The sequence below is a fragment of the Lycorma delicatula genome, chromosome 2 (assembly GCF_047948215.1).
Source record: "Lycorma delicatula isolate Av1 chromosome 2, ASM4794821v1, whole genome shotgun sequence".
Classification (NCBI taxonomy): domain Eukaryota; kingdom Metazoa; phylum Arthropoda; class Insecta; order Hemiptera; family Fulgoridae; genus Lycorma; species Lycorma delicatula.
Genome location: NC_134456.1, coordinates 224,996,733 through 225,009,109, shown reverse-complemented (window position 1 = coordinate 225,009,109; position 12,377 = coordinate 224,996,733). Strand labels below are relative to the sequence as shown.

Here is a 12,377-nt window from a genome sequence, read left to right as displayed (position 1 = left end):
GTGTTGTGGCTGCAAAATCATTACAATTAATACTGAACATTAAGAAACTTACAAAATATTACGGAACCTTATAAAATTCAGAATGTAAATAAATCCAATTGTCAGAACAGCACTACCTATCGGATTTAATTCAAACTATTCTCTAAATACGAATTTTAATGTAAGAACAACACTAAGCTACGACGCAAGTAACTGACATGCGAAAAAGCAACAAAATAAAAAAAATTCCTAGAATCGGATCGCAGCACCAACTATCGGGTTTGACTGATAAATCGAAAATTAAAAAAAACTTCTAAAACGCGATCGCAGCTCTGCCTACCGGACACAATTGTGAACCTTAACCATCCCAAGATCAACAATACATAAATAAATTAAAAAAACATTCTCACTTCAATACTGTACCTTACAAATTTGCACAATGTATATTTTTAATTACACTTTAAAACGTTATTTCAATAAATAATAATATAATATAATATTTCTCAATACGCGCACAATTCTAAGCGCGATCGCAGTGCTGCCTACTTGTTAGTTAATCAGTTGTGATTTGGTTTACATTGGCAACGGCCATACGGGCTCTTTGTGATCGGTCGTTGTGTTTGACAGCGGCAATCTTGCATTGATGTGATTGGTTTTCCTTTGTTTACATTTCCATCTGATTTATTAGCCTCTTATTTATTAAAAAACTGTTACCTCGCGATTTTTTGTAACACAATAATAACACAAAATTACGAAATATTTTTCTCAATTTGATCGCAGCACCAACTGTCGGGACAAACTAAAATTAAAATAGAATATTATTGAATATTCAATACTGCGATGGTAGTGCAGTCTGCCGGATCCAATGTAAAACATTCCAAAATCAACACCATTTTCCAGTGGACCAAATTGTGAATCTAAATCATTCTCGAATCCCCTTGAACACACACACAAAATTTCATCAAAATCAGTCCAGCCGTTTAGGAGGAGTTCACTTTCATACACACGCACACAAGAAATATATATATAGAAAAAATATAAACATATGTAAAAACTTTTTAAAACACCACTCTTATTAAACGCACTAAAAGGTAAAAAATAATTTTAGGACGGCGTCTCAGAATGGATTTGACAAGTTTCTACTTTTTTTTTTGTCTGGCTATTCACTGGTCATGTAATATTTTGTGTTTCAATAAAACAATTGACAGACTAGTAAACAAATGTAGAAATTTTACTTAAATATTTTCTATACATTCATTTCATATAGTACTGAATTTTAAGAACAGTGTAAGTTAAATATTTGGATAATCCTAAGCTGCAGAAAATAACTGCTCAATTGTCTTTAAAAAGAATCGGTAAAGGAAATTTAAATATATATATATATATATATATATATATATATATATATATACACGATATTACTATCCATGCATTGCTTAAATATACATATATAAAATCATTGTGATTTTTAATTTGTAATCGCTATAAAATTTGGAAGATTATTTATTGCAGTGCGAAATCAAAGAAAAATTACACTAATGTAAAATAATTACGTTGAGTCTGGTGACGATGATAATGGCTCTTAAATGAAAAACTTGTAGGAAGAAGTTAAAATGTGAAATCCTTTTGGAATGAGATTTATTCAGTATTACTTCACATTTTCTCGCATTAATAAATTTCTATTAATATGTGCTAGTGCATATTTTATGTGAAATATGGATGTTAAATGTTAAAATGTTTTTCACCTGTTAAATAAATGCTTATGATATTCAATGCTATTTATTCTAGTCTACGCTAGTTTCTTTTGAAATATATTTTCTGTATCGTTATATTTATTTACCGTCTACTACGTTCATTTTTCTACGGGTTTTTCTTTTACGTTTTTTAAAATCGCATTTAAATTCTGTTTTAATCTTTTAAACTGACAATTTTACCAATTAGCTGTGGAATAATCTTTTATGATCAAATAAATGAACAAAACGACTATTGTCATCTACTGTATTTTTTGTTTTAGAGGTGATGCGTTTAAGATCTACTTCTGGTTTCTTACTAAGAGTATGTTCTCAGGATTATAAAATGCCAGGAACTAATTTAGTTATAAACAAAGGATGCATCCTCAATATACCTATATCAGGTTTACACATGGATCCACAGTATTTTCCTGATCCAGAAACATTTAACCCTGATAGATTCCAAAATATGAATGAAATACCAAAAGGTGTGTTTTTTCCATTCGGGGGAGGACCAAGGATATGTGTAGGTAAGTTTCATTTATCTATCCGGTAAATTACATTAAATAGTAATTAAATACATAAACAATTTATTACATGAATCTGTCAAAAATTTTAATTTTAGTTTTTTTTAATTTTATATTTTACTTTTTTTATGAAGTTGTTGTTTTTAAAATATTTTTTAAATTTTAATGTATTTAAAATTTTGTGTTTGAAAATACATATCTTGGAGCACAATCATCCCCTTCTAACATCGGTACAAAGTTCCTTGCTAGCACAAGTACCTCAATTTTCAGCAATATATAGTAAAAAAAAAGAGAATGAATTAGAGCTTGATATAAAATTGATTTTCTTTTCATAAATACTATATGTATAAAGTTGTAAAATTTTCATACTTTTTTTTTACATAATATTTTTCAAAATACTGATACATGTAACATGGTAATATCTGAACAAATTAACAGATCTTCGATTTATTTTTAGTGCAGGTGGTGACAGGGATTTGAGGTTTGGCCTTCTCAGTGCGCACTCACTAAATATATTAGGTTTGTGAATTGACCGATAGATTTCACGTGACTATATCTCACCAGATATAATGAGAAGCAATATGAAACTTATTACTATTTGGAAAACTGCCTTCTCTTTGTAGGGAAGAAAGTTATGATAATGTACAGATCGCATAAATATTGACTTTTTAAATATACGTTTATAAATAAGTTTTTATTTTGTTTATACTTATTCTGTGATTGCTAGCGGTACGAAAACATAAGGCCACCGACATGTGGCGTTACATTTCTTCAAGTAATCATTGTACAATATTATATATATATGATATAATAAAGGTGTGTTTGAACACAAATCAGTAGACTAAACATTCTGATCACATAAATTATAGGTAATTATTTAGTTGAGGTGCCTCAACTCGAAATCACAAAAAAACATATCAAATTATTGTAAAATCTTTTGAAATGTATTTTGTGATGGAAATTAAGTGTCGGAAAAGTAGATATTTGGATACTGATACGCTCGATAATGCAGATTCTCACCTCCAGAAAATGTAGAATTCTTTCTTATTCACTACACTACTTTTTATATCTTATTCATTACATTACATTACATTGTTGTCTGCTATTCTCACACGGCGGCTAAGTTTTCTTTATAGAATTTACAGTGTTCCCTAATAAATACAACGGATGGAAAAAAAATCTGCTGGACCTGAAATGTATATGTAAAATTGTAAATTTACATTTATTACACTCATTGAATTCTCTCAGTCGGTTGATAACGTGAGACAATGTTTTTGCAATCATGGCATTTTGCCGAAACACGGACAATGTCCATCGTGATAATGAAGCTGAATGAAGATGGACTCATTTTCCGTTGTAGAAAACGCCTTCGTGTACTTAAGAAATATGAAAGTAAACAGTGTAACCTAGCCATTTCGCAATACGCCGATACATGGTTAGCCACCGCTTAGTTGAGTTACCTGTTATTTTCCGTTTCTCCATAATATGGTTTGTAATAAAGCCACCTCGGCAAGATATGTTGTGTAGCGAGCTAAATTTATCGTCTAGTACTGCGGTAGATTGGAGCAATTATATTCGGGAAATTTTTTTTGAATATTTGTGTACTAATTCGAAAAAGGTTGGAGGAGTAGGCGAAGTTGTAGAAATCGATGAAGCCAAAATCGGTAAACGAAAATATTATCGCGGCACTACTATAACTGGAAATTGGATATTTGGTGGAATACAACAAGATACAAAAGAAGTTTTCACGGTTCCAGTACCGACACGGGATAAGGAGACTTTGCTCCGAATTATAGAGGACTATGTGCACCCAGGTACTACAATTATTAGTGACCGTTGGAAATCTTATGATCGTTTACAAACAGGAGGCTTCCAGCACTTAACTGTGAATCATACGTACAATTTTATAGGTCCGGACACTGGAGCGCATACGCAGACAATCGAACGTCAATAGAGGGAAGTAAGAAGCAATGTGCCGCGTTATGGAAATTCCGAACACACCATTTCCACGGACATATGACCGAATTTTTATTTAAAAGGAAGTATTGTGATTATAAAACACGATTTCACCATTTATGGCGAATTATAAGTGAGATACACACTGATTCGGCAAATCGCGTGTGTGATGAATCATCACGATCTGATTCAGATTAACAATTTCTAATTTATTTTCATGTTTATATCTTTAAATATAATGTTTTAATATGATATAAGTACTTTTTTCGATTTTCATTGAGTTACGTGTTATTTGTATTACTATGTAAATTTTTACTATTTTTCTATTTTCCGACACCCAAAATACATCATTAAATGAATAAATATTAATTTTAAATGAATTTGATATGTTTTTTTGCGATTTCGGGTTGAGGCACCTCAACTAAATAATTACCAAATTATATAATATCCAATGATCTTTAAAAAACTAAATTTAATTATAGTGTTAAAGTTTTAAAATTTGATGACATTTTTAGTCCTCAATATAGAGGCTAGCTTCAATAAAAAGGGCTATTCCTATGTTGTTCTTGATCTTACATTTAGGTATGACTCCATTGGTTATAGTATCAAGCTGTTTGTATATGTTACGGTAAAACCCCGAATACCGGTAAATCTTAAGTTTTTCCGGTAAATTCTAACATTTATGGAATGGAATGCAAAGTTGGCAGGAGTCTATTACTCCCTACTTTATCGCAGAACCTGGACAGAGTCCCTTGCTGCTGGATCATTCTAATCGGGCTTGTTTTTAAAAGGGTTATTTTTTAATCTCGGATCTAATTTTTCAAGTTTTGTCTATTATTATTTTAGTGAATTTAAGACGGATTTAATTGCATTCCAATCCGTTGTTAAACCAGCGTTATCGAACCCATTTCATGGGCCGACCGCGGAAGGCTAGGCTTATAAAGCCTGTCCTCCCGACGTAATTCCCCTTCAGACCGTCCACTGAAGTCCTTTCGGTGCTAACTCTTTAATAGGCTAGCAGGAATACGCCACAACGGGGCACTAGCTATAAGGAGGAAGCAATGCGTCCCCTTTTCCGGAGGAGTCGCAATTGCTGGGATATTTTGTCTTACTGTAAGTTTTTTTAAATTTAGACCGCGTTTTTGTTTTATGCGCGACTTACCGTGTTTGACGTCTTCAAACTATATAACTCGCGAAAACTTTTCACTCGCGACCCCGGAAACGCGTCTGACGCACTATTCCGTTTATGGCTCATGCGATATGGAGGCCCCTAAGCCTGGTTTGTCGATTTTCGGCTACCGCACCGCACCATCACGGTGGTTCGTCCAGTACGGCGTGAGGCCGCTTCCTTACAACTGTCGGAGTTGGGTCCTCTCGGCAGATGTCCCGAAGATGACTGTGTTCGGACACAGCCGCTCTCCCGAACAGTCTGCGCGCCTGCGCCACCCCCACCTCGGACACGGATTGAAATCTCGCATCAGATCGGAGAGTGGCGTTCCTGACGAACCACGGAGCTCCAAAGATCGTCCGCAACGCGATGTTTTGGACGGCCTCGATCTTCTTTTGAAGCGAGGAGCTCAACACTGCCCCCCATGCCGGGTAAGCATATGTTAGAATCGGCAGTACGTACAGCCGAAAAATGAGGAGCTTAGTTGCCAGTGGGTACGGGCTGGCACTGTTCAGCACTGGGTATAGCGAGGCTCTGGCGGCCTTAGCCCTCCGGGTCGCATAATTTACATGTTCGCCGAAGGTAAGCCGCCTGTCCAACACCACCCCCAGGTACTTAACTGTTTTCTCAAAAGGGATTTTCTCCCCTGAGATTTCCAGCTCTCTGGTCGGTTTACGTGTCTTGCATGTGAACATCACGGCCACCGATTTTTCACCGTTGACCCTGATTCTCCACATGTCGAGCCACGGTTCCACTAAGTCCAGCTGCCTTTGGAGCCTCCGGACCGCGTAATCCACATTTGCGGATTCGTAGAAATATGCCGTGTCGTCTGCGTAAAGGGCCGTTTTGACCCCTTCCGACAGCGGCATATCGTTCACGTACAAAGTGTACAAGAACGGGGAAAGTACTGCTCCTTGGGGAACCCCAGCGGCTATTTCTCTGGTAGAGGAAATCGTTTCCCCTACGCGCACGACAAAATGTCGGTCTAGCAGATATGACCGCATCAGTCTGACATAGCGGTACGGGATCGCCGATCGCGCTAGCTTATAAAGCAGCCCGCTATGCCAAACTTTGTCAAAGGCCTTGGCCACATCCAGAAAAACGGCTGCAGTCACCCGTTTCCTGTTCAGGCCTCCGACAAGGTCGTCTATTATTTTTACCAGTTGGAGGGTGGTTGAGTGACCCTCCCTGAACCCAAATTGCTCGGGCCGCACTTCTCCCTCCATGTATCGCCTCAGTTTTTCGAGAAAAATCCTCTCGAACAACTTAGACAATACCGGTAACAGGGAGATTGGCCTATAATTCCGTGGGAAAAGTAAACTTTTCCCCGGTTTGGGTAAACATACGACTTTGGCCGTTTTCCAACAATTCGGGAAATATCCAACGTACAAAATGGACGTGAATATCACCGAAATTGCTGTAATCACGGAGGCCGGTATGTTCCGGAATGCACGGGCGCTGATCCCGTCGACACCCGGGGCCTTGTCGGGGCTTGTGGCCTTAATGGCTGCGGAAACTTCCGCTTCAGTGACTTGGTCAATCTCTAGAGGGGCGTCCTCCACCTGTGAGAAATAATCTACAAGAAAGGATTCCACCTCGGTTGTGTGCTCGTCGTTCGGGGAGGGAGGGGGGTTTGGAGTGAACTGCTCCTCCAAGGTATCGGCGAATACCTCGGCCCTCTCCGCCTCCGAGTATGCAAGAAAACCTCGCTGCCCCACAACCGGATGGCGAGGCTTCTTCCCTTCTCGCAGTCTCCTGTTCAACCTGAACACCGAGGAGATGTCGTCAGAGACCGAGGCGAGGTATTCGTTCCACGAATCCTCTCGATGGCTTGTCAGCAGTTGTTTTACCCTGTCCGTTTGATTATAAAAGGCCCGCTTATCAGCGGGGGACAGGGTGATTCGATATCTCCTCCTCAGTCGTCGTTTCTCCGTTATGGCTTCGGAGATATGAGGAGGGAGGTCGTTTTGAACAACTGCTCGAGTTTTGGCCGATGAGCTGCCTGCCAGGGCCTCGGTCATTGACGACGTGACGCGCCCGACAGTGTCGTCGATTTCCTCCGGGGTGTTCAGGAGCTCAGGATTTACCGGCCTGTACTCCCGCTGGAGGGTCTCGTAGAACCTTTTCCAGTTGACTGACCTTCGGGGTATAGGCGGGGGATCTCGGCCACCCCCTGCCTGACCTAGTTCCAACAGGACAGGGGAATGGTCCGAGCTGAGGTCTTCTATCGTTTCAATCATGAATGGGAGGGTACCCCCCTTCATGACTGCGATATCCAGCACGTCAGGCCTAGATCTGCCTGAGCGATGCACGAACGTGGGCACCTCAGGGCCTACGACGACCAAGCGGCGGGCTCTCGCCCTTTCGTACAGCAATCTGCCATTCGGATTTGTCAGAATGCTGTTCCATGACACGTGTTTGGCATTGAGGTCGCCCATGAGTATCACGGGCCCATCCCAATTTTCCAGCACGGCATCCAGATCTGCGCCGGTTACCGCGTCGTTCGGCTTGCTATAAGCCGAAACCAGCCGATACACCGTGCCCAGATGCTCCACATGCACACACGTTTGCTCCATCACGTTTGTATGAAGAACAACGCGCGTATGCATGTGGCGTCTGTGGACTAAAACCGCAGTTCCACCAGAGGTGCGAGATCCGGGTCGAACTGGCCTATCCGTCCTATATGTAAAATAGTTCCGAAGGGTCAGTTGCTTGTTTGGGTTCAAGCACGTCTCAGACAACAGTATCACGTCTATCAGTAGATCCTCGGCCAGACGGCATAGTTCCTCCGTCCGGCCTACTACTGAGTTGGCGTTCCACTGCAAGAGTCTGAGGGTGGGCCTAACCATACCTTGACAGTACAGCCATGAGGCACTCTATTAAGGACTGAATACAGTCCTTGAGAGATTTTGCCTGGAGCAGGCGTGGCAAAACCATCATGATATCTGGCAGGATATCCTTCACTGTCATCTGCGACAGGAAGTCCATGCCAGTGGTCTCCAACGGGGTAGCCGGTTTCGGATTGCCGCTGGGGGTGCCTTTTGGCGCGGCCGCCCTTTTGGTGGGGCGCGGGGCCACAGGGGCCGCGGTGTTTTTAACAGCCTGCTTGGCCTTCCCAGCCGGAGCAGGCTTTGCCTTTCCCGTCGAGGAAGGCTTGGCCTTCTTCGCCGGGGCCGGCTTTGCCTTTCCCGTCGAGGAAGGCTTGGCCTTCTTCGCCGGGGCCGGCTTTGTCGCCGCCTTTTGTTTTACCACCTTCTTGGTGGTTGCCGCCGGTTTTGGCTTGGCGGGTGTTGGGGAGGTTACCTCCCCTTTTTTCACGACCGCTTTGGCCACGGGTGCCGGCACCTCCGGTTTGGGGACTGTTTTTCCCCCACCGGCAACACGGGCCCAGCTGCGGCCGTCCAAAGTCGCGGGCTTTTTAAGTCCCTTGACTTTGTTTGTCTGCTCCTTATAATAGGGGCAGCCCCTGTAATTGGCCGGATGTGGCCCCTTACAGTTGACGCATGAGGCTGGTTCCTCACGCGGCTTGACGCAGGCAGAAGTGTCGTGGTTTCCACCACACTTTACGCATTGCTGGGCCCTCTGGCAGTAATTGGACGAGTGTCCAAATTTCTGGCATCTGTGGCACTGGGGTGGCCCCCCTCGTGACACAAATGCAGTCACTGCGACCTTGCAGTAAAAAATACTGTCAAGGTCATAAATGGCCCGGGCCAAAGGGGTCCTCTTAAGGGCCACTAGGCAGGTCGGGGTTTCCCGACCGTCCCTTGTGAGGAGCTTCTTAACCGAAACCACCTCATAGCCAAGGGAGGTCAGTTCCTCCCTTACTTCCTCCGGGGCAGCCCCATAGGGGATCCCCCGTATAACCACCTTCAGCTCCCTGTCCTTCGGGAGCTGAAAGGAGTGAAAGGCGATTCCCTTCGAGTGCAGAAAACTCTGCACCGCCCGGTAATCCGCCTCGCTGCCCAGCTGCAGCCTTATCGAGAGCCCGGTGCTTTTAGCCACCAGGCGCCCCCCAATCCTCGACTTTATGTCCCTCGCCAATGCTGGCCACTCTTTCGGGCAGTCCAGCATTATCGGCGGGATTTTCTCCCGCCTGACGGTAGCAGGCTGTGATGGGGCCCCATCATCAGCCTGCGAGTTGGCGGCTGCTGCAGCCTTGCTACAGCCCGCTACGGGCTCCGCCTCCATAGGAGGCGCGGAGTCCCGGCGTTTCTGGCGCTTCCTAGCGCCAGACCCGCTTTCCTCTCCACCGTCGGACAGTTCCGTGGTGGGAGAACGGGGTGGAGGAGGCCTTATTTTTCCTTCCATTGAGGAAAATAAGGAAGAAAAATTTAAAAATTAAAATTAAACTTAATTTACACTTCTTAATCTACACTTGCTGTAAAATAAAATCACTGACAAGAAAATCAATTAAAAAATAAAATTATTTTAAAAGTAGCACAATAGTCCTATAATAATAGGCTATTTACTTAACGTATTCACAATGACTACAAGAGTTCACTTTACATTATTAGAAATATTGAATAGTATAAAAGTAAAATTAAGAAAAGGATTATCCTTTTCTTAATGTGACTGGCCTGTAGTCCAGGTAGCTGGCCGCCCGGCTGATGTCCTAGCAGACCCTTCTCACATTGTCTGGCGACGCAGGTAGAAGAACTGTTGAACACCTGGCTGGACTGGTTACAACTGACAATTCACAGAGCACAACAAAACACAACCTTTCACTACAAGAGCCAAGGATGGAATCCTCTAACATTTACCAAGTTACTTGGTAAAAGTCCTAAAAAATCTTGAAACACATTTAATTCGGACTTTTACTAAATCGTTTTGGTAAAAGTTGACAATTCTGTAACGAAATCGCTTCAAAATAGGAAAGAGCTTGAATTTAAAAATGGCTCTTCTCAACTTCGGTTGAGAAAAAATAGCATTTTCAGTTCAAAAATAGCATTAAAATTAATCATTTTCAACCGTGAGAATAATCAATTAATAGTTAACTCTTAAATACACAGTCTGGGTCTAACACTCGGATTGTTTTTTAACCCGATTTACTTTCTATTTTTCCTGCGGGAAAAAAGTTTTGAATCCCAACTGAACGTTTTTCATTAAATACAGTTATTTTGTTCGTTCAAACCGTTCTAAAACTTAAGGAAAGATATAAAAAACCTAAAAAATATAACTAAAAATTCTGTTTTTTTAAATATAGCCTTCCAGTTTTCTGTTTATCGTAAAATTCGTCTTTCCTTTTACAAAACACCACGATTAAAAAAACATGCTGCTAAGAAAATGCGATTGAATTTTATTTAATATTATTAAGAATAATTTTTACACAAAAAAGTTAATCGATTATTCAATTGTATTCTACAGGCTTTATCCTTCGAAAAGGATTTACTCTTTCAAAATCATTATTTCATATTTATTCTTCACTTTATACGTTGATTTTATATTCTTTAAAATTTACCTGGGTCTCTTATAATTGAAGAATGTGTTTAATGGTTGATTTTGCCTTCAGCGTACTTTTGATTTCCATAGAATCCAAGTCATACAATTGATTCATTGTAACATTTATTTAGGAGAGATAAATTTGAGTTAATTTTTGTCTTGGGAAAAACTATTTCTATTATTTCTTGCTTTTTATAACAAGGAACATATTGCTATTTACCGTTGTAGAAGTTTGCTGAAAATTATTCATTCCTGAATATTAGTGTATATGAATTAATTACGTGTAAAGTTTTTGAAATATCTTAGTATTACATAGAAAAATAAAATTTTTGTAATCTTTTGAAAAAACCTGTTTCATTTTTCACCCCCAGTGCACTGAAATTCCGAAATTGGGAAGAGCATTTTTAAATTCATACTTTTGAGTGATTTCATTACAGAATTGTCAACTTTTACCAACAGTCTACGGTAAATGTCAATAATGACCAAAACTATTTGGTAAAAGTCCGAAATAAATTTTCAAGATTTTTTCGACTTTTACCAAGCGATTTGGTAAATGTTCGAATTTACCGGTAAAATTAAATATTTACCGGTATTCGGGGTTTTACCGTAACATATACGCTTTTTACACGATGTTGAGCATTTTTAAAATGGCTTGTTGCTTCCGACAAAAATATCATAACCAGAATAATGCGATAGGGATATGATATAGATACAAGTATAGATGAAATTTTAGACTGCATAATATATACATTTATTTTAGTAAATTGGCAACAATAAGCATGTTTTAAGAGTGGAATAAAATATTGTTTCAAAAGTTATTTAATGAAGCTAATTGTTGGTAAATGTGGGAAGTTAGTTATCTGCAATTCTGATCGCTTCCAGTAGGAGAAATGTGATGTTTGATTTGGAGTGACTATAAAATGATACTAGTGTAATTTATACTCTAGGTCAGGGGTCGGCAACCTTTTGAGTCGGAAGAGTCAAAATTACAATTTACAAAATTTTAAAGTTTTTAAAGAGCCACAAAACTTTTTCGAAAATAAGTTTATTAAATAACAATTTATAGGTACTTACACTTATAATTATTATTTAAACGCTAATTTTTAAATAATAAAAGCTATAAAATAGATAAATAATAAAATAGGTAATTTATTAAATATATATTTTAATAAAAACACTTTCGCGGTAATATCCAACAGTAGTACTTTGTTTCTTTTTTGACAATTCTTATCGACTTCAAACAAGTAGTTAGGTATCTTATTTGGAAAAAAAAAAGTATAATATGTATTTTAAAAATAAAATACTTAGTATGTTACCTATCTTTACTTCGGTGTTATTATTATTATTATTATATATATGTATATACGTAACTTTGAGAAGATAATTCGCTTCTAACTCTTTTACTTGAAACAACAAACTATACGTCAGAGCCAAAGCACTGGTGAAGACGCCAAATTGTCTTGCGTCGAAAGCGAATTAAAACCTACATAGAAACATCCGACGACGACGTCATTCGAGAGCTTCTGACGGACTGACGACAGTGACAACGCGTCTCCACGGGGGAGGGGTGCGGTGAAA

At 39.7% G+C, this 12,377-nt stretch overlaps 1 protein-coding gene across 1 annotated transcript in view; it reads left to right on the top strand.

Moving 5' to 3' along the window:
- The window catches only part of LOC142320082 (uncharacterized), a 77,853-nt gene that overhangs the window by 16,031 nt on the left and 49,445 nt on the right, over window positions 1-12,377 (top strand). The window contains exon 4 of the mRNA XM_075357757.1: window positions 1,994-2,239. Coding sequence (XP_075213872.1) covers window positions 1,994-2,239 — 246 coding nt within the window. The remainder of the gene's footprint in view (window positions 1-1,993; window positions 2,240-12,377) is intronic.